This window comes from Triturus cristatus, chromosome 9 (genome assembly GCF_964204655.1).
Source record: "Triturus cristatus chromosome 9, aTriCri1.1, whole genome shotgun sequence".
NCBI lineage: Eukaryota > Metazoa > Chordata > Amphibia > Caudata > Salamandridae > Triturus > Triturus cristatus.
In genome coordinates, this window is record NC_140592.1 from 838687055 (window position 1) to 838710457 (window position 23403).

Here is a 23403-nt window from a genome sequence, read left to right on the forward strand (position 1 = left end):
GGTATTCAGGATATTTGGATTATGTACATCAAAAATGTTTTTTAAGGATTACTGCATGTTGAAAACACTATAAAGATCTGTTAATATATGTATAACCATTGAGCACAAGTAAAAAGACTGCCTGATTTGATATGCACATAAGTTCTCTCCTCTACACGAGCTTGTATTCTGGGCTTATTTATGTTATTTTGTATACAAATATTGTATATTCCATTTTCGTTACTTGTGTTACGTCCAGCCCTGAGGAAGTCGTTTGGGTTAATCCCTATAGCGACGAAACGCGTTAGGAGTGGAAGACTTTACTGAAAATTAAAGAAGAACGAAAGCCCAAATGAATACTGTCCTTTTCTGATTTACTGTCATATTGTGTTTTTAATGATAGCGTGTGCATCAACATAAGTAAACAGTTTAATCAATCCTAGATTGAGCCTTTGGGGATTGGGGTGGTATTCCCCCAGTTTGATAGCACCGCAGGTACGTTGTGGGGTTAGTTATATACGCTGTGTAATCTTGTTGGAGCGCTAGGTCTTTCACTTACACCCAACTGTATATTTTTTCATGCAGATGTCGTCCGCCGTTTTAACAGCGCGTCCCCCGCAATTATGTCATCATCTTTTTCCTTGCACTCCTTGTCCTTCGTGCTTCCAAGTTTGGGCCGGTGTGTTCCAGACGATATATGCGTTCCTTCGCCCCCAAAATTCATTCAGCAGGCTGGCATTTGGGTCAGGATCATGTTGTTTTTCGGTTCCGGGCAGCAAGAGCCTCACGCAAGTACGGCCATCTTGTTTGTGCGCCCTCTAGCGCCCCTACAACACAATTTAATTGCTGTAGTCTGCCACACTGCCAGATTATATTTGGTTTGAGAAATGTGTTTCTAACTGAACAAAAATCAGAAAAGCAGTGCTGAGAATTCGAGCAGAAGGGCATAGAAAAAGAGATACAGATGTCAGCATGCAAGATTGGTGGGTGTATGGGGCTCAGTGTAATCATGTCTGGGTGGGACAGAGTCTCAAAGAAGAACGACGGCGCAAGCTACTGATGCTCCTGAAGCTTTACGGTTCCCATCTCGGAAGACTCTAATAGTAAATAATCCGTGGGTAGATGTATCCATCAGAAATATTTTTGAATGTCTGGCACTCCTAATCCTTCATTTACAGCGGAAAGTAGTGTTCTTTTATGAACACTCACTGGGTTAAATCTTTCAGAATTCCACCTACTGCCTCAATCAAAATTTTCAGTATTTTCTATTATCAATTAGGAAGAAGATACCTCACCCACTTAATATGATATCTTGCTGGGTCAAAACACAGTTTTAATGATAAACCCTGAGCTTCAACCACAGTTGCTAGAGCATGAATCAGCAAGCTTTTCCCTGCGTTAAATTTTAAAGCAAACTAAAGCAATATTAAAATCAGGAAACCAAATAATGAAAACGTAAAATTACACAAAAATTGTCAAAATCAGATTAAGGGTATTTTTAAAGTTTTAATCTAAGTTAGCAGTGATAATTTCATCAATGAGGTGTAGTCCCTCTAAAAAAAAAAAAAAAAAAAAAAAAAGAAGCACTGAATCAAAATCACACGCAATGTGTGAAAATGGGCCCGAAAGCTGTGCCATCTTAAATTCATGAAAAACGTAGCAGTTTAATTAGTGCCAAATAAAGAAACAATTGTTATGTTGTCACCGTTCCCCTCTCCTGCTTACTGCGATAACTCTCCCCTATGCACCTCAATGGGTTTTTTCTTTAATAAAATCGCCATTCTGAATTTTTTAGTACAGCAATTTCCCTGTTTGCAACTCCTACGAGGGATAATTAGTCACAGAAAAAGGTCTCAAAATTAAACCCTTATTCATCTCGACTCTCAAGAGGTCTCTATCAATGAGATGGATTTGTGTACAAACCTGATAATTATTTGACAATGCCTTACTCTAAAAGCACAAGTCACTTACCTTCGGTAACGATATATCTGTAAGAAACATTAGTTAGTTATAGATTCCTTACCTTAGAATTACCCCCAGGCGTTAGACTAGATCCGGAAAGTTTTTTCGTAGCAGTACCTCTGCGCATCGGTAGGTGGTGTCGGTCGGCTTCCTCGTCCGACGTCAGCGTCGTAGTTGCCGGGATGACGTTGCGGCAGCTACTTAGACGCCGCCCTTGTGTGCTGACGTCAGTTCTGTACACGACTTTCCGCGCCAGAAAGGCAGAACCATGCAAGACACTGACCATTGGTGCACAAAACTAGGGCCCGGACAGGAAGTCCTTAACACTTGAAATCAGTTCGCAGAACGGGAAGGATGGGTGGGGAAGTAAGGAATCTATAACTAACTAATTTTTCTTACAGATATAGCGTCCCCGAAGGTAAGTAACTTGTGCATCTGAAAGAAACACGTTAGTTTAAAGTCCGTACCTTAGAATAGATACCCCAGCAATACCAACCCCGATGGTGGGTCTGCGACCAAGATCATACCAGAAAGTCCTGGAGAACAGAACAGCCAAAGAAACCGTCTGTCCGGACTTGGCTGTCCAGGCAGTAGTGTTTGGTTAACGTGTGCAGCGATGCCCATGTGGCTGCCTGACAGATGACATTCAGAGGCACTCCTCTTCCCAAGGCAGTAGTGGCTCCCGTCGCCCTGGTGGAGTGAGCGCATAGCCCGACTGGAGGCTCCTTTTTAGCCAGAGAATAACAAGCATTGATACACAGCTCGACCCATCGAGAAATGGTGCGTTTGTGTACGGCCCAGCCCTTCATTGCACCCCCATAGCCAACAAAAAGTTGATCATCCACCCGGAACTGTTTTGTGCGGTCCAGATAGAAGGAGAACGCACGCTTTGGGTCCAGACGGTGGAGCATCTCCTTCTACTTTGAAGGATGCGGAAAGAAGGTAGGCAAAGTAATGGTCTGCCCGATGTGGAAGGCAGTGACCACCTTAGGAAGAAAGGACGGAAGGGTCCGAAGAACCACCTTGTCCGGATGAACAGACAGGAAAGGGGGTTTTGAACAAAGAGCCTGGAGCTCACTCACTCTTCTAGCAGAAGTGATGGCTACCAGGAAAGCAGTTTTAAGAGTTAGAAGGCGTAAAGGACAGTTATGTAGTGGCTCAAAGGGCGCACACATGAGATAAGTTAGCACAAGGTACAATTACCACTGAGGCACAGCGAAGGGGACTGGATGAAAGAGATGCGTTAAGCCTTTGAGAAAACGGTTAACTACCGGGGACTTGAAAAGAGACGGCTGATCCCTGCTGGGCTAAAGAAAGAAGAAACAAGAGTACTTCGGAAAGAGGAACAGAAAGGGGATCCACAGCCTTTGCTGTGCACCATGCCACAACTTTGTTCCACCTACAGGCGTATTCCATCTTAGGGGAGGGACGCCTGGCTGCCAAGATTACGTCACAGACTTCGGGAGGCAGGTCGAAAGACGTCAACTGCCGCCGCTCAATCTAAACGCCACGAGGTGGAGACTCGACCGGTTCGGATGGAGGACCGTCCCCTGCTGCTGCGACAGAAGATCCTCCCGAAAGGGCAGTCTGATTGGAGGAACGATGGCCATGTTGAGCAGCTAGGATACCAGACTCTTCATGCCCAATCCGGAACCACAAGAATGACTTGGGCCCGGTCGCGTCTGATCTTCAGCACTCAGGGCAGAAGTGGTATAGGCGGAAAGGCGTACAACAGACCGCAACTTCACTTGTGACGAAAAGCGTCGCAGAGCGAGTGCCGCCTAGGAAATTCCTCCGCGCAGAATTGCTGACATTGCGCGTTCTCTTCGGTGGCGAATAGATCTAACCAAGGCTCTACCCACTGCCGAAAGAGACCTTGCACCACCTCCGAGTGAAGACGCCATTCGTGATCCATCTTGCACCTGCGGCTGAGCTCGTCCGCCCTGGCGTTCAGAGAACCAGCCAGGTGTTGAACCACCAAGGAAATGCCCTGATGTTTCAGCCATGCCCAGAGGCGAAGGGCCTCCTGACAGAGGGTCCACGACCCCACCCCGCCCTGTTTGTTGCAATACCACATGGCGGTGGTGTTGTCCGTGAACACCTGCACTACACTTCCCCGGACAGAGGGAAGGAATGCCTTCAGTGCAAGACGAATCGCCCAGAGCTCCAGAAGGTTGATGTGAAGCCCGGACTCCGCCGGAGACCAGAGTCCTCTGATCTTCACCTCTCCCAAGTGGCCTCCCCATCCTAGAAGGGATGCGTCCGTCACCACAGTGTGGTTTGGTTGGGGAATGGAGAGGGATCTGCCACTGACCCAATCCTGGTTTGTGAGCCACCACTGCAGTTGTAAGCAGTGCCCTCCGAGATCTGGACGCAATCGGACAGATTCCCCTGCGCCCACTGGAACTTCAGGTCCCACTACAGAGCCGGCATATGCCACCTCCCATGATCGACCAGCAGGATGCAGGAGGCCATGAGGCCCAGAAGCATCAGGGTCATTCTGACTGACACCTGGAATAGAGGCTGAAAGATCGGAATCATAGCCCGGATATCCCAGACTCGTTGCTCGGGAGGATAGACCCGAAACGGCGTCGTGTCCAGAACCGCTCCGATGAAGAGGAGCTTCTGAGAGGGAATCAGGTGCAACTTTCGCACATTGATGGAGAACCCCAGCAAATGCAGGAAGTTGGCCGTAGTCTCGAGGTGGGAGACGATTACCTGGGGCGAGCATGCCTTCAACAGCCAGTCGTCGAGATAGGGGAAGACTGAAACCCCTGACATGCGCAAATGAGCTGCGACCACCGGCCATCACTTTCGTGAACACCCGAGGGGCGCTGGTAAGGCCAAAGGGGGCCATGGTAAACTGAAAGTGCTCGTGGCCTACCGTGAACCGTAGGTAACGCCGGTGGGCCGGCAGGACGGGGATGTGAATATAAGCGTCCTGCAAGTCCAACGTTGAAATGGTCCTGCCTAGAGAGTCGGCGATGTTCAGCCCACAATGGATCGTAAACTTTGCTGCATCTCTCCCGGTGGCAACAGCTTGGAAGAGCACCGCCCGGGCCTCCTCCGGACACTGAGGCAGCACTTGCGCCACCGTATCCCACACTGAGTACAAATAATGGCCCAAGTGACATGTGGTGTTTACGGACTGCAGTCCTAAGCTGACGGAAGTGAAAATTTCTTGCCAAGGTGGTCCAGCTTCTTGGATTCCCTTTCCAGTGGAGCAGTAGGGAAGGCAATTTTGGAGGTGGAGGCTTGGACCACCAAGCTCTCCAGGGTGGGGTGTAGGGAGAGGAAAGTGGGCTCACCTGGAGCCAGGCGATGGCGTCAGGTGATCATCCTGTCCACGGGAGCCCCCATGTTGGGCCTGGACCACGTGCCCTTAAGGACGTCGGTGAGGGCCTCATTAAACAGCAGCGGGGGCTCTGAAGAGCTTGCTGCTGGTTGAAGCACCTCAGTCAGGAGGTTAGTTTTGTCCGCCACCGTAGGAAGCTCGAGGTTGAGAGCCTCTGCAGCCCCACGCAACACCACTGCATACGACGTTCCCTTCTCCGTAGCCACGGTAGGAGGAGAGAACATGCCAAGGTCGGGTGAAGTGTCAAGACCACTGGAGTCCCCAAGACCCGCTCTCCAGTCCTGCTCAGTATCTAGCTAGTCAGTTAAAGGGTCACCTGATCCCCTCCCAGTCCTCCTCATCATCTTCTAGGTGCCACTGTTGTTGGAAAGGGACCCCAGGAGTGAAGAGGGGCATGAAAACCCCACCCAGCGCCGGATCCAGCGTTGGACAACACGGGTGTGGCTCCGTGTCCACGTCGGGAAGGAGGCCGGGGTTGACGCTGGCCAGGGAGCCGACCGGCGCTGAACACGGTAATGGTGCCGAAGGAAGTGGCGCCGGTGGAGGTGTAACAAGGTAAACTGGCACCGATCTGGATCCAGGCCAGGATCCAAGGGGGGCCTGCGGCACCGAGACTGGAGCTGCTGGCAGCCCACACCTAGGCCCCCAAACTGAGACCCCGGGGCCCGAAAGCGCGCTGGCGGGGGTCAGTCTGCCTAAAGATAGCATGCATCGCTTCGTATATTGTACGAAGCTGGGCAGGGGTCGCTCCGGGTCCCAGAAAAGGGAGGGAAGCTCGGAGTCGACCCTTCGGGCTCTGCACGTGGAGCAGTGGAGTGGCACCACCCGCATGCCACGTCAGATCGGCCAACCGACGAGAAGTCGAAGAGCGACGATGCTTCTTCGACTTCGTCTTATGCTTCGACTTAACCGACCCAGAGTGCGAAGACTTTGATGATTTCGAACCAGATTGGTGCTCGCTTCGTGACCGCTCCCTCGACCTCCCTCTCGACCGGGACCTCGAACAGCGCATAGCCGACTGTCGGCGTTCAAGCAGCTTTCGGGACCGCTCCTGCAAAGCCTTCGGCCTCAACATCTGACAGTCGGAGCATGACTTGGGGTCGAGGTCGCGCTCCAGGCAAAAGAGGCACACGCGGTGCGGATCCGTCACTAACATCAATCAGTTACAGGAACCACAGACCTTAAAAACAGGAATCCCTCGTGCACCTGTTCGGAGTCAGAGACTTGAAACAAGAAACCGACAAAAGTTGAGAAAAACTGACTGAGGTACCACTCTTCCCTGGCACGGAAAAAAAAAGAACTGACGTCAGCGTGCGAGGGCGGCATCTAAGTAGCTGCCGCGACGTCATCTCGGCGACCATGACGACGGACGCGGAGCTGACTGATGCCACCTTCCGGCGCACGGAGGTACTGCTGACGAAAAAACTTTCCGGATCCAGTCTGACACCTGGGGGTAATTCTAAGGTAAGGAATCTATAACTAATGTGTTTCTTTCAGATTGGTTGATTTAAATATTGAACGTTCATTGGCATAATCCCAATTATAAAGCGTCCTTCCTGTATCATGAGTCAATCTAATTGCTTATGCACTAAGATTTTCCTTCTGTGCAACGAAGTTGACTATGATTGAACAGAAGCATCCTACAGTCATTTGCCTATTTAGTGTAACATCTTATCACCTGACCTTTTTCCATTTGAACAGATTCATGCTTTAGCGGTCACATCACCATCCCCCTTTTCCACAAATATTAACATAAAAACCCTCCAACTTTAACATTAAGTATCAATCCACAAACCTTCTTCCAAAGCACTGGCTCAGGAAGGAAATGATAAAAGTAGGGTGAGACTGAGCTACTCTACTGTACCATCCACCTCCATCAGTCTACTAATTGCAACAAAGATGTAATAAAATAAAATTGGCGCCTCAAAAAATAAACACATGCTATTCCTGTAGGACGCACTTGAAGAGGCTATTAGATCTATAATAAATTCACATACAGGTCAATTAAAGTCTGCATATCTGCCTAAAATGTGAGTGGACATTACTTTAGACAAGGCATATACAATAACAAATGATTTCACAAGCACAAGAAATGAGAGGGAAAAATTATATTAAGCTACATGATCTTTATTCAAGATGCTGATTCTTCTACTGTCTCACACCTTGCAGCTCCTGTTGAAAATCCCTTCCAGTCAGTCTGTATTTGACATTTTCAGGATCCCACTCTTAGCAACCAAAGTGAGGAAATGCAGCTTAATATATGGTATGGTTGTGCACCTCACTGGGTACTAAACTCACAAATCTGTCTTGGGTCCATCAGGCTCGTCAGACTCAATTGTAGAGTACAAATGCAAACACAAGGAGATGATGGAAAGAGCGCTGAAACCTTTCAGACACTCACCCCCAGTTAAAGATCTGGGTTGAAACCATCATCGTTCTTTAGCTCACTTCGCCACCTCAGTTCAGACCCAGCCATCTGCAAAACAGTCTTGACCCTGTTCCTCATGGGAATAGTCCAGCCCGAACTGCCAAACCAGGTCTTCCCTGGACCGGAAACAAGCATCCTGGGACCAGTTTTGGAGTAACACCCCTCATCATCCAGGCTGGCTTGAATTCAATGGCAAAGTGAGCAAGGGACCAACGTCTGGGCATACCCTGCCAACTCAGGGAGAACACAGCAAACACAAGGAGATGATGGACCGAGCGCTGAAACTTTTCAGACACTCACCCCCAAATGATTATGCCACATCTCTTGGCTAATGTAAATTGTAAGGAAATGCATCTTTTTGCATTATCACCCTCATAGATTTAAAAACAATGCTGCTGGTTATTCCACTCAGAAAGGGCACTGAGGCCTGCTAACCAGACCTCAGTGCCAGCGCTCTGACCCTCGAAACTGTAATTTTATTTGCTTATAGCCAAATGGCATAGGTTACCTTACTTATAACTCTCTTGTATATGGCACATGGGGCGCGTAAAGTTAAGGTGTCCCTCATAGGATGCAACACACACACCCACGCACCACACACACGCAACACACCAACGCACACACACCCACGCACACACCAACGCGCGCACACACACACACACACACACACAACCCCCCCCCCGGCAACAGCTAGAAAGTTAATGTTATATTCAATATGGAGTTTTGGTATCCATTTTCCAAATCAACATCCACAATGCACACAAGTATTTTGTTATTCCCGGAATCAACAAGATGGTATTGCAATCATTGCATTTCACTGTTCAATTTTATCCTCAGTAAATTTACATTTTCCAGGATGCATGAAATAGTAATTTGAAACGGCTTCTTAATTTCTAAGGCAGAGTTGGCTGAACCTTCATCTTTATAATTATATTGATCATCTAATGATTAATACAACAATCCAGAATTTTATTATCAATGTATCTTGTATCACTTTGCATTTCTAGTTTTACGGCGATGTTTTAATAGTTCATATTAAAAATGTTAGAAACCTGTAACAATTTTTGTAATTACAATTTTAGTACTAATGTGCACTGTACTGTAGCCAAGGAATTTCATACTTTTATAGTGCGATTTGTGACGTTCTTCATAAGTTGAATCGATTGAATCGAAAATGGTCTTTTGTTTTAATACGTCTGATAAAGTTCATTGTGCTGTGTCTATATCTATTGTGGTATCGACAGTTCAGCAATGATTAATCATTTCTCACTAAAATGCGGGGAGATTTCAGTACAATGCGAGAGGAGAAATAATCTCACTTTCTTGTGTACATACACACACACACTCATCGTAGTTTTTATTATCTGAAAGAGAACTCCATTTTTAACACCTTCTTCCCCATTATAAGATATGTTATGCTCAGAAAGGGGAGGATGGGAACCAATACTTATACATTATTGCACTGATCCAGAGATACTGCACTCTGTGCTTTTTTTTTTTAAGAATAAGGAAAAGATTTGCTAAAAGATTTATTTCTAATGCACTAATCGAAAAAAAGGGAGAAACTGAAATTGACATTATACTTTAATGCAACGATCCAGAGATAAAATGCACTGTGCGGACTTTAAGAATTGAAATAAGGAGAGATTAGCTCCTATTGCACGAGTTTGGAAGCTCAAAGCTAATTCTTATGTTTTACTGAACTAATCCACAGAGAAAGTGCTGAATGATGTCCTTTCATTTATATAGAAAGTGCACCACGCTGTCCCAAGATGATAAAAATTCAGATTTAAAAGAATTGAGATAAGGAGATATTAATTTCTATTGCACGTGTTCAAGGAAACTCAAAGTTAGTTATTATATTTTAATGCACTAATCCACTGAGAAAGTGCAAAATGCTTTCCTTTAATTTCTTAAGAAAGTGCAACATGCTTTCCTAAAATGATAAATTTTCCGATTTAGAAGGATGTCACTCCAATTTTCCCTTTTCTGCGCCTCCCCCCCCCCCACAAGGAAGGCCTATCAAGTCCTACGGCAGGGTTCTGTATATTAAAAAGCAGGATATGCATTTTATATACCCTAACAGTATAAACCTCAAATTGTCGTTTTTACTGTGGGCCGGCTAGTGGTCCCATTGGCAAGTACAGAGTTGTACACTGACAACTCAGCCGTGCTAACTCCTGAACGGGACTACTAAAGTTGACACTTTAAAGTATCAAAATAATTGTGATATTAAAACCAACTTGATGCACAAGTAGAAATTAATATAGCTTTTGATTAAAAGGTGACACTCTGTTGCCCAAGTTTTTGAGTGGCCAGTCGCAGATACTGACCACACGAAAATTTTCTGCCCTCCAGGGTAGAAGTGAAAATGACATTTTCAAAGTTACAGTAGGCAGACACCATTGATGGCCTTTCCTCCCACCAACCCACTGTCTCTTCTATCAACCCCTCCTGTGGTCAAAATTAGTCCCTCTATTGACACCTCAGTTTTTAGGTTCCCTCTCTGTCATAGCTCATGCAAAACTTGTGGGACAACATGCAGTACTGTTTTATTAAATCATCACACAATTTGTGATCACCTTTCATCTTTCTACAATGATCATTTGATGAGAATAGAAGATCAGATGCAGTCAACCTGCTTGTTTGTTGTAACTAGCAAAGGGAAATTTACCTTACAATTTGTTGGACCAAGTTTATTGGCATTGAACTGGTCGGTCAACATCTTAATAAGCTCTTTTTCTCCATGTCTGCGATAACTTGATTGTAGTACAAAACCCTCTCTCTTGCCAGAGTGGAACATGTCATTCAGCATTTCATTGCTTTGCTACAAAATAAATGGTTGTAATTGGAGTCATCTGTAAAATATATGTTTACTTATAACCAACAATACAAAGAATAGGATATGAGCTCTTTCGGTACAACACAAGGTACATGTACCACAAAAGTACATATTAATTCCAAAGAAACCAGAAAATAAACTTGATGAAAGTTACTTACCTTTAGTAATGCTCTTTCTGATAGATAGTCTAACTGCAGATTCCCCACCGTGTGACTATTCCGCCAAGCGTCAGGCTGGATCCAGAAACTTAAAGGCGGTACACTCCAGCGCGCCGGTAGCTGGTGCCATGCAGCTCTGTATCGCCTTTATTCCGCTCCGGAAGTGAAGAGCAGGACTGGAAGGAAATGCCTCTTTTTCTATGGTTACTTCCAAAGTTTTGGACTGATGATGCTGGTTTCTCGACTCTGAATGCACTGAAGCCTGCTAACAAGAACTCAGTGTCTGTGCCCTGACCGTAAAGTATACATGTTTCATTGGCTTATACCCAATAGGCATGAGCTCACTAACCTGCAAATCACTAGTATATGGTAACCAGGGCCTGTAAGTTAGAGAGTCACCCCAGAGACGGTAAGACTGGTTGTGCTACCCTCATTGTGACAAAGGTAGAACAAGCTCCCAGTCTGCCACTGCAGATGGGAAGGGCAGTTTCAAAGTGCTAATTCGACTTTGACATTTAAAGAAATGGCAAAGCCCTATCTTCCCTTTTCAATATATGCAGATAATCTATAAAGTAGACTTTTCGAGCCCTAAGGCAGGGTGCTGTATATTAGAAAGTGGAACATATACTTTTACTTGTTCCAACAGTAAAATCCTGCAATTGTCCTTTTTACTGTGAAAAAGGCTAGTAGCCCTATTAATGAGAGCAGAGTTACAAGCTGACACCTCAGCCTTTCTAAATTCTGACTGGTATTGATATTCAAAGGTATCAAACAACTCCTATTAAGCCCGACTAGAAGCCCAGGTTGAAATTAATGTAACTTGTTGCTGTGTGCAGCTTTTGCAAAGTTGCCACTTTGTTGCCCACAGGCTCCTCTGCCTGTTCACAGTTGCACATGGAGGTCTGTCCTTGAGACAGCGTTCTACCCCCCTGGAGAGACATGTAAAGATTCTCAGGGAAGGGCACAATAGAAGCATTTGTGGGGTTGAATTATTAACACTCTAGCAGGAAGCCACGCGGGTGTCGCCCAAAAGGCAAGCTTCAAAGCGTGGGCCGTCTAAGAATGGCAAATGGTGAACACTTAGCAGCGGAGCTGCCCTATTGTTAAAGTAGACAGCCTGGCGGACGAGTTACTTACCTTCGTTAACGATGTATCTGGTAGAGACACAGTCTAGCCACAGATTCCTTAACTTAGAATATCCCCAGGCACCAGACTGGATCCGGAAAACTTTCTGCAGCACCACCTATGTGCGCCGGGGGTGGTGCCGCACGGCTCCGCCCTGACGTCGTCCACGGACGTGACGCCAGCGGAGCCATATATGCCCCTCCTGGCATGCTGACGTCAGTTTTCGTTGGATAAACTTTTCCGCGCCACAACACGCAGCCACCACTAAAAACTGTGAGATTATGGGAACAGTGTGCAAAAAAGATGAAAAAACAAAAGAATTTGAATGGTGAAAAATAGCGCCATAAAGTACAGGGCCAGGCACTGTATACTGAAATTAGTGAAGGGAAGAGCAGAGCACCGCTCTGAGAAGCAACCCCCCGGAGGTAGAGGATGATGTGAAAAAGCATTATGGCAGACGACAGAAAGTCTGCAACTACAATACAGACTCGTGAAGGACAACATGTCCGGAACACATGATCAAGGACAATTCACTGTAGGACGGCACCAGAAAGGGACGTGATATCCCTAGTAATAGACCCATAGACAGAGGCAGAGCCAAAAGACTTGAAACCAATGGACTGCAGGGGAGTTAGGAGACCCCAAGGCAATTGAGAAGGGGATAGAGGGGGTAGGCAAACATAAGTAGATTCCACAAGGGACAACACAGCTAGCATACCGCCCGATTCCGAGAAGGGCCGGAGTAGCGCAAGCAAACAGAATGAAGCATTCTGTGTAGGAGTGAAGTGAAAGACGTCACCCCGTAGAAGAGCAGCCACCCGGAGGGAGGCGAGTTCAGGAAGCCCAACCTGAAAAGGTCCTCGCAGAACGGGGAGGACGGGCGGGTGTTAAGGAATCTGCGGCTAGACTGTGTCTCTACCAGATACATCGTTACCGAAGGTAAGTAACTTGTCAATCTGATAGAGACATCTAGCCGCAGATTCCTTAACGTAGAATAGATACCAAAGCCATACCCATAGTGGAGGCAGGCCTGCGACTGAACCCCCACCAAGTTCTCATGAGAACGTAGCCGTCAGCAAGGTGACAAAACACAGTGGGAACTGCAAGCCAGCCCAGTCACACCCGCCCATGAAGCTCTGAAAGAGCTTCAAACAATAGGAGGCAAAGGCACTACAAGCCGTTAAAGAACAGCTCGAAGACCCCCGTATGTATACCGGGTTGAGAGAAGGAAAGCATAGACCTAGAAATGTTGGTGCGGAGGTGAGAGTTCATAGCTTCGTAAAGAAGAGGACTGAGCCAATGGTCACATGGATCCGCAGGGTCCAATGTGTGGACTGAAGAAAAACCCAGAGAAATGACCAACTGGTATGACAGCAGAGCGCATACTGGTCCAGTATGCACAACAGTGGAAAACAGCACTGTCGAATCCGCACCAGCCAAGATACGTGGGGCAGCATTGGCAGAATGCCGGCCCCTGGCCAGGAAGTGATGGTCGTACCAGAAACACAAGACACTCCAGCACGCAGCCTCTCCTTCACAAGAGATGTGAGAGGGCGGACGGCAAGAATCATAAGTACCCAAAACCGGAAGACAGTAGAATAATAGAAATGTGGAAGACAGGAACATAAATAGCATGCCGTGTGGATGGAAGAACCACACGAAGCATAGAAAATAAAGTCCTGTAAGGTAGCGTGAGCCACCCATAGTGGAAAGATGCATCAGCAGGGTAGGCAACTGGTAAAAAAAAGGGGGTATCTGACAAGCTGGACACCCACAGAAGAGCTCGTAGGATGAGCAGACCGGGGCGAAGACCACGGACACCACAGGAAGGAACGTTGCCGGCACGATTCTGCTGTGTGAAGAGCACAGAGCAGAAATGGATTAAGAAAACATACGTGTAAAACAACGTTTTACATAATCAAATACTAGATGACGTGTAAAGTACCAACAGTAATATGGAAGCAAAAGTGGACAGGACCATGTCCAGAGATGCAAGCGACATCAGTCACCTGCCCGAGAGAAGCCACGGTCCCCCGCTAGAGAGATGAGGAGATGGAGCCAGACACGATAGTGAAATAGTGAGGACCAACCTAAAGGCCCAGGGACCCAAAAAATGAGTACCCTGAAGAGAACACCCTCCTTGAGAGTGTTACAGCAGGAGCCCAATGCCGAAGTGTGGAAAACACCTGTGTGGAAGCAACAAAGAATGTTCAGCCAGTCCCATATGGAAAGTGCCCGGAGAATGAAGGCATAAGGCAGTGTACATCAAAGATCTACACAGCAAAGCTGCCACCTTTAAAGACAAGCCCAGTAAGGGCTGAGCATAGAAGCGGTAACGCAAACACTCTATAACAGTAGACATACCAGGCTGTACTCCAAATTGGCACCAGCACCAATAAACATGCTGCCCAGAGGCTTTTTCTGGGCGCAAAACGATGACAGTGCGTCATCCGTGAAAGAACTGTTCCTAAACTGAACAGAACAAAGGCCCCAAGAGGCAGTGGTCAGGAAAAGAAAGCAGCCATCACGGACAAGAGGAGCTCTATGATGATGAAATAAGGGGCCTTGGTAGGGCAGGCGAAGCATAGGCTATGTGGTACGGAACCCATACTGAGGCATAGAATATACTACAGGCAACTGGAGCCTGCTGTAACCTAAGGTACGATAGAGCGGTATTAACGTTAAGATCGCAGCACATTAGAGGAGATGGACAGTCTGACCCAGTGAAGAACGGCTAAGGTAACCACTGAATAGCCAGCAAATACCCCACAGAGGGTAAATTTCAACCCGTGTGCGGGGAGCCCTCTTGGGCAAAGTACACAGTCAGAGGGCCGAAATGAAGGCAGAATCAGCCTTCCGGCCGTACTGAAGACAACTGCAATGGTGGAACAACCGCCTACATTAATGGGGTACTATGCATAGAACCCGGAATATTCTTGAAAACCCAAACAAGTCCACATCGCCTATACAGAAGATAAGGACACTTTAATGCAGAAAGTCGATAGTTACGGTGGTCCTGACATGAGGCGGGACACCGCTGAATCTGCATCTCTAAGAGCATCCCAAACATTGTCTGGGAAACGACTGTCACGCAGCCATGCATGGCGACGCAAAGTTACAGACCGAGCAAGAGCTCTACCCATAGTCAGTGGCATCAAAGGCAGACCTCAAGGAAAACTGTGCCATTCCCCTGCCATCATGGAGAAGACGATGTAAATCAGCCCTTTGTCCTTCAGGTAGAGAAGGCAGAAGGGCCTCGACCAAGTCCCAAAGGGCAAAGGATGCGCACGCGAACACACAAGATGTATTCAATGCGTGGAAGCTCGCACTGGCAGAGGCAAAAAGCTGGCAACCACATGAGTCCAACCACCTAGACTCCCTGGTGGGAGGTAACAACAGCAATGCTGAGGAAGACTGCAGCCGCTTGAACAACCAGACCCTGAGCCCTAGGGTGAAGGGACAGACATAGTGAATCACCCGGGGCAGGACGGTGTCTGCGAGCAATGGCACGATCAACAGGGTCACCAGTGGAGGGCCTCACCCACGTGCCAAGCAGGTCGTCAAATAAAGAACCCCCAAGGGGTAGCAAAGGCTCTACCTCAATAGGCTCCATGTGGAGAAGGATCCAGTAAAGTATCAGAAGGCAAGGAAAGCACTGGGGGCTGAAAACGAAGAATAGCTGCCGCCCTGTGAATAACTCGTGTGTAGGCAGCACTAGCCTCAGTCGCCATTCTAGGAGGAGATATCAAACTGTCAATAGGAGAGGGATGGAGACTAACCCGCCCGCTAGACGGTAGAAGCAGAGGAGCCCGACCCGAGGCAGGTCTGAAGGCCATGTCACACAAGGTACCTGCAACCATGGGGCACAGAGGCGACCTCAGACCCGGAGAGTCCAATGGGACGTCAACCTCTGTCAGATGAAGAGGCATAGGCGTCGGCACCTGCGTCGACCGACGCCGCGTGGGAGTCCCATCAACATCCGAGGAGTCCAGACGATTATCCTCACACAAAGGCGGAGGCGTCAACATCGGTACCAGTGTTGACCGACGCCGAGTGGGAGTCGAACCGACGTTGACGACCTCTAGAGGGGACATGGCCGGGGCGCCGGTGATCCCACCGCAATAGGCGGAGAAGAACGACGCCGACAGGGCGTCGAGCCCGACTCCGCCTCCGTCAGTGCAGGAAGCAGCGTAGGGCTGTGCGGTGACCGGGTGGGTGGGCTGGACGGCCAACTGGGATGTCCCTCTGGGCCGTATCCCGTTGGCGTCGTGTCGACTTCGGAACCGACGTACACAGCCAGCGCCGAGGATGAATCCGTCAGCGAGAATCCGACAGAGTGCGTTCCACCTCTTTGAGACCCGAAGGCACACCAGGGAGAGGGGTTGACCCAAAGAAAGATTGGAGGGCCTTCGAATAAGCCTCCATTTGGGTCCCGGAAAGGGAGGGTATGTAGTAGACGACTGCTGGCCGCCCGTGTCTGGAAAGGAGCGAGAGGAACGGGCCCCAGCGTCACGCGTATGGGCGGAAGACCTCCGCGACTAATGCTTGTGCTTACCGCCTCAGAACGACGTCCGCGAGAACAACCTCGGGAACGGCCCCGATCCTGAGAGGGAGTATGTTGACGCGAAGGTGCCGGACCGGACAGCCGTGCGGCCAGCAATTTCACACAACGCTCCCTCAAGGACTTGGGTTTCATTTGTTGACAGGCGTCGCACTCTTTGGAGTCGTGGTGCACTCCCAGGCACCACATACAGATGGCGTTTGGGTCCGTGACAGACATCTGGCGTGCACAGGACTCATATGTCTTGAAGCCCGAAGGCATTGCACACTGTTCCGTGACACCAAAGGCGTAAAAAAGGCAGAAACAAAACAGGCCAAGGAACCGCGTTGGGACGAGGAAAAGAAGAAAACTGACGTCAGCACGCCGGGAGGGGCAAATATGGCTCCACTGGCATCACATCCGTGGACGACGTCATGGCGGAGCCGTGCGGCGCTGCCCTCGGCGCGCAGAGGTGCTACTGCGGAAAGTTTTCCGGATCCGGTCTGACGCCTGGGGATATTCTAAGTTAAGGAATCTGAAGCTAGATGTCTCTATCAGATACTCGGGACAGAGAGGAGAAGCTAGTTGTGAAACCGTTTATTCAGGGGCATGTAACCCCATTGGTAGCTATATCTCTGGGTAGGGCTAGGGAGCGCTACATACCGAGAGAGGAGTTCTGCCATCTTGAGATTGGGCAGAACAGAGACTTCTGGGATAGCTAGATGCCACATTACACAGGAAGAAGTCATCAGGGGTGAAGGAACCTGGTAGTCCATTGGCTATTGACCGCAAACTCACTTGAGGGCATTTTTCTGTGCATAAAAAGGTCACCCCTGGCACTTAGACATCAGATCTCGTTGGACTGAAGGATGACTGTCCTGCTGCACCAGAGACCTAGCGAAGAGAGGCTGCATCATATGGACAAACGTCCAGGACAAGCACTTCGAGTGCCAATGCAGTGGTAGCAGCTGTGGCCCTCGTAGTGCACATGCAGTTCTTTGGCTGCTTTTAGGGTAATGTGTAACAGATCCTAATTAAAAGCACAATCCAGTGGGACATGTTTCTCTTCTGCGCACTACTGCCTTTTTACGCTCCAGAGAACTCCATAAAGAGCCGATCGTCCACTCGGTGTCCTTTGGTATGATCAATATAAAAGCTTAGAGATCCCATGAGATCCAAATGGTGGAGTCTTTCCCCCTTCTTAGAGGGGTGAGGCGGAGTATGGAATGACAGTAGGGTGATGTTTTGACCTACATAGAACAGCGTCACAACTTTAGACAAGAAATATACCTGCGTCAGCAAAACAAGCTATTCTGCGAAGTAGGTGGTGTACGGAGGGTTGACGCAGTGAGCTTAAAGTTCACTCACAACCATTATAGGGACAAGGATCACTGTTTTTAGGGCAAAAATCCACAAGGGACAGCTGTGAAGCAGCTGAAAATGATTGCACATCAAGGACCAAATTAAGGTCCCACTGTGGAATGACAAAGGGTGAAGGAGGAAACAAATGTTTTAAACCTATACAAAACCTCACAATGACTGGAGACTTGAATAGTGGGGACTGATCAGGCAACCTCAAAAAGGCTGAAACAGCCAAAAGGTACCCTTTAACTTTTTCCAGGGCAAAGTCATACAGGGCTAGGGATAAAACAAGCATCAAAGGTAGATAACCTTGTGGGGAGGGGGGGAGGGGGGGGGGGTAATCTACTGAGTAATGCACCAAGCATCAACTTTGTCCCAACAACAGGCATATACAATTTTTGTCAAGGTATGCCTTGCTACCAAGATGACATCAACCACTTCTGGAGGAAGGTCAAAGTTGTTCTGCTGTTGCTGCTACATCTCCAAGCATGAAGGCGGAGACTGCCTGCGAAGCCCCGTGTGCAGAAGAATGCCCTGCTGCACTGACAGCAGGGCCTCCCGGATGGGCAGCCTGCTCAGAAGACAGCTGCTCAAGTCCAGGAGTTCTGTATATCATACTCTCTGTGTCCATTCTGGGCTCACTAGGATGACTTGGTCCCAGTCATTCTTGATCTTCTCGGGGCAGAGTGGTATCGGAAGAAAGGCATACAGGCATCCCAAGTTCCACTCGAGACGGAATGCGCCTCTGAGCGAGAGACTTCTTGGAAATTCCAATGCACAGAAGTGCTGGCATTGCGCATTCTCAAGGTGGAGAACAGATCAAGCCTAGGGACTCCTTGTTCGCAGAAGAGCTGCACATTTTCCCTGATCCCATAAGCACAGCCTTGGCCACAAAGCGACTGATAGGTTTGTTGTGCCGGCAGTAGGGCCTGGCTCTGGCAAGATTTAAAACCCCTGGCAAACCCAAGAAAGGGGTGGAACTGTTGATAAAAGTGCCTGGTATGGGCAGAAAAACTCAAGGAACCCACTACGGCATGACTTTTTTATTTTTATTACTTGTGGGTCATTTTCTCACAGTCAAGGCAATAGCCATCGAATAGCATATCCATCAAGTAGGATTCTCCATAATGTAGGCATGGCACCAAAACACAACACTTCTGCCGATTGTTCAGCCCAAGAAATCGATCATGTCCAAGTCAGACTGAATGAACAAGTTACTTACCTTTGGTAACATTATTTCTGGCGGATACTCTTTCTAACTGCAGATTACTCACCATGTGAATGCCCCAGTCACCATATTGGATCCAGAGATTTTTCTCAGCAATTCCCTGATGCGATGATAGGTGGTGTCGTGTGGCTCCGGGTCTAGCCTGTCCCTCCCTGGATGTGACTTCAGAGGGGAGGGTGTGTAGGTGAGAATTTGTGGTTAGATAGAGTATTCATCATAAAAAGCATTTTAGAAGGTAAGTAACTTGCTCTTCTAACGGATGCTTTTAACAGCAGATTCTTCACCTTGTGCTTAGATACCAACTAAGTACTTCCCCTGGTCAACAGAACGGCTCAGACCACGAAATCCTGCAGGACAGAACAGGCAACATGCCTCTCCTGCTGGAACTGGTTATCCACACAGTAATGCTTCATGAACATGTGCCAATGAGGCCCACGTAGCTGCCTGGTAGCGCCAGCATTGTGATAGCAGCTGTTGCTCTGGTGAAATGAGCAAGTATGCCTTCTGGACAATATTTCTTGGCTCGAGCATAACAGATTTTGATACACAAGACAATCCATCAGGAAACCTTTGTTTTTTGCAGCATTCCCTTTCTTCGCCACAGAGACTCCTATAAAAAGCTGATAATTCACTGAATGTATTTTGGGACAATCAATGTAAAGGTTAGAGCTCTCATTATCTAGGCAATTAAGTCTTTCTTCATCTTTAGATGGATGAGGTGGGGCGAAGACAGTTAACAGGGTGAAAAACTGCCCTATACAGAAAGGTGTGACAACCTTTGGGAGAAATGCCACTTTTGACCTTAGGTCTAGTTTGTCCTGGAAGAAAGTGATGTATGGCTGCTGGATATTAAATGCCTGTAATTCACTCACATGACAAGCTGACATGATCTCTATGAGGAACGTTGTCTACAGAGATAAGAGGTGCAAAGATCTGATATGAAATGATTCAAACAAAGCAGATTTAAGGAAAGTGAGGATCAAGTTAAGGTCCCACTCAGACATCACAAATGGTGTTGGAGGGAACATATGCGGCAGCTCTTTAAATAAAAAAAAGGCATAACAACGGGTGATTTAAATTAATATGGCTCATCAGAAGTGTATAGGAAGGTCAAAAGGGCCAAAAGATAGCCTTTAACTATTGCCGCAGCCAGGAGTTGGTGGGCTAGAGAAAGCCAAAACAATGATATATATGTAGAGGCTGGATAATTTGTTAGGAACACCAGAAAACAAACCTCTCTCAGCATCCCACATCCATTGTTTTAGTGGAGGAATGACAAGATGGGATCCACTAGAAAGGGAAGGAGCTCAAACTCCATCAACTGTTGGCGCTCAATTTTCAGCATTCCGTCCATCATTTATTGCAGGCGCTCAATTTTCATACATGGAGGTGTCATTTGTACAGGATCAGAGCAAAACTCTGCCCAGCCGCTGCAACATGAGGCCCACCTGAAAGGGCAGTCGCACTGGAGGACAGATGCTTAAGGTCAAACGTTCCAGGTACTGCGCTCTCCCCACCCATCCACTAGATTGACTTGGGCCTAGTCTTTCCTGATCTTCTTCAAAACTCTGACCAGGACAGATAAAGGGTACAGGAGTACAAGAACCACAAGCTGTAATCTAAGTAAAAGGTATCTCCTAGCAAGAGCTTTCCTTGGGAGCATTATTGTGGACAACGCACATTCTCTGCGGTGGCGAAAAGATGGAGCCAGGATTCTCCTCACTTCTAGAAGACACCCCTGTGCCACCTTTGAGTTCAGCCGATTCATGATCCGCCTTTGGATAATTTAATTCACCATGGTATTAGAAGATATTGGCCAGTGTTCTAAGACCAGGGAGGTGGACTGATAATTCAGCCGCTTCCAAAGGCACAAAGCCTCCTGGCACTGGATCCACTCTAACCTGTTTGCTGCAGTACCACGTGGCAGTAGTGTGGTCGGTGTGAGAACCTGCACCCCTTCCCCCTTGATGGATTGGGGGAATGCTTTCAGTGCCAAACAAATCACCAGAAGTACTAACAAGTTGATGTGTATAGGGTCTTTATCCCAAGACCAGAGTCCTAGTTGGGACAAGTGTCTACCCCCTGTCCGATTGTGGCCTAGCACCCACCACTGCAGGTCTTATGCAGTCTCCTCTGACACCTGAATGTAATCTGACAGGTTTCCTCAGTGATGAGTCCAATGAGATTTAAAAAGCACACTTTACAGCCTGCATGCACCCTCTGGCGTGGTCCACAAACAAGATAAAGGGGGCCAAGAAGTCTCATGGCAGCTCTGTAGGAAGCTGGCTCTGTATATACTATACCGAAGTAAGGTATAGTGTGCTGAGGAAATATGAATTTTCATGGTCAAGTGTGTCCCCTATCTTAGACCCCAACGGCTCCATGTACATGCTACAAGTACATGTATGTTCCCTCCAGTTCCAGCTATGAAGACGCAAATGCATGTGCGTCCAACGTCAACCTGTCCTCTTTCAGATCCGCCATGAATGGGTCGAATATTCCATTCCTAAGTATGATTGGCCACCGACTTTATATGGTTCACTTTTCGAGTTTTACAGTTCAGGCGAGTAGGCCCTGAATTCTGCCATCAAGCCTTTTTTCTGCTTCTGCCTCTGAAATGATCCAGCCTGGACCTGCATCCGTGTCCATGAACTTTGTCTTACTCCCTGCGCGGCTAACGGTGCCTGACGCGGCCTGTTGCCTGCCAAAAAACTGTATTCAGCCTTCAAGTTATCTGCTCCGCTCCTCATCCAATGCATTCCTGTCTAGTAGTTTAGGTAAACATCCTTCCAGCTACCGAACAAAGGGCTCGGCCTCGCTGTCTTTATGCAAGTAATTCATAGCCCCTGTTACCATGGAAGATTCCTGCCCCCTCGCATCTCATGTAGACACATAGACGCTTGTACATGCACTAACAGTCAGTATAGAATAGATTCCGTCCGAGAGACCTTTCCTGTTGGATAAACCAGTCCCTTAAACAAAGATATTAGATACAATTTGGGATTAGGTTGACCTGACCCCCCAGACTTCTGTCTCCACATGTAGAGCTAAATGTCAATTCCCCTTCACCCTCTAGTTGCACATCAATCACACGTCATGCGGCTGCGCGCGCATCTCTGCCAAATATTTCTGCTGACACTGCAGGATTCTCTTATGGATCCACCCACTTGTGACATCATTTTAAATGACGTTTCTAGTATACGCCTGTATTTACGCCTATTTTCATTACGTATGTGTATTCTTATCTGTATTATCAGCTGTTACGCCTCCTGCATCTGTCTTAATGCAATGCTTTTCATATATATATTGTTACTTGTCAATAATGTATTGCCTATCCCTTCCTGAACCTTCGTGGTGATGGAATAAGATTGCCTGGTTCGAACCATAATTCCTTTGTAAGGAATAAAGTCCTTTTCAGAACCTCTAATACCACGGATTCTGCCTCTTATTTTGACTGAGTTATTCTTACTAGACTTTACCGCATAAAAAAATAGTACAGGTAATTTAAATATTTACCACATAAATTGGCGCCCGAACAGGGACACTTTCTTATCTCACGCGCCGGAGGTGCGTTGCAGGCCCGGTCTCCTGCCACAGCTGGACGGACAAAAACGCGTACCCGCAGGATTTCCTGTATCTCCCTCCGGCCAAGCGGGGGTGACTGAGGCTGCGATCAACACCCAGACGAGGCGGTGAGAAGTGCGAAGTATCCCGACCAGAGCCTAGCTGAGAGAGCAAGATCCGAGGTATACAGAGGCCCACCAGGTTCCGAAGTTCCGAGTCCAGTCGAGTCCAGTCCGGTTCAGTTCAGTTCAGTTCCGAGGCCTTCCGTTCCGTGCTACCCGGTGAGTACCGTTGCTGGGGAGGCAGTTAGACGTGCACATTAATTTGTGCCGGTCCTGACGGGTTTGGGTACACAGATCCGGTCTGCACTGTTTTAGCAGTGTATCTGTACTGTTTAGCAGTATATTCCAGTATGTTCATGTATAAAATTTAGTATTATCTAGTATTAGTATCATGTCAGTAAATAGTTTTCTTCTAATTATCATTGTTCGTTAAATGTTAAACGTTAAATGTTAAATGTTTTACTGTGTTCAAAAATTGTGGTATGAATGAGTGTTCATTATTGTGTTTATTATATTAATTGTGTTCAAGTCCGGTTCAAGTAAGAATCAAGTAGCAAGGTTTAAAGATGCCGTTCTTTTCAAAATTAAGACAAATCAAAACTAGAAAAGGAGTACTCGAAGAAGCTGTTCCCATTCCACCTAGGGACACTCCAGGGTATTTTATGTATCATAAACATGGCCTAGATGCCGTATTATATCTTGACTTATGGGTGGACTACACCAAGGATCTAGCAGAAAGTCAGAGGTGGCCCGCAGCTGGGACATGGGATGCAGATTGCATCATGAGAGTAGAAGAAG

The 23403-nt window shown here is 47.5% G+C and overlaps 1 protein-coding gene and 1 long non-coding RNA gene across 2 annotated transcripts in view; one reads left to right on the plus strand and one right to left on the minus strand.

The window, feature by feature from the left end:
- The window catches only part of TDRD9 (tudor domain containing 9), a 2714501-nt gene that overhangs the window by 768408 nt on the left and 1922690 nt on the right, over positions 1–23403 (minus strand). Inside the window, exon 29 of the mRNA XM_085626273.1 lies at positions 10399–10551. Within this exon, the coding sequence (XP_085482399.1) occupies positions 10399–10551 (153 nt within the window). The remainder of the gene's footprint in view (positions 1–10398; positions 10552–23403) is intronic.
- The window catches only part of LOC146798921 (uncharacterized), a 405452-nt gene that overhangs the window by 159736 nt on the left and 222313 nt on the right, over positions 1–23403 (plus strand). The window lies entirely within an intron of this gene.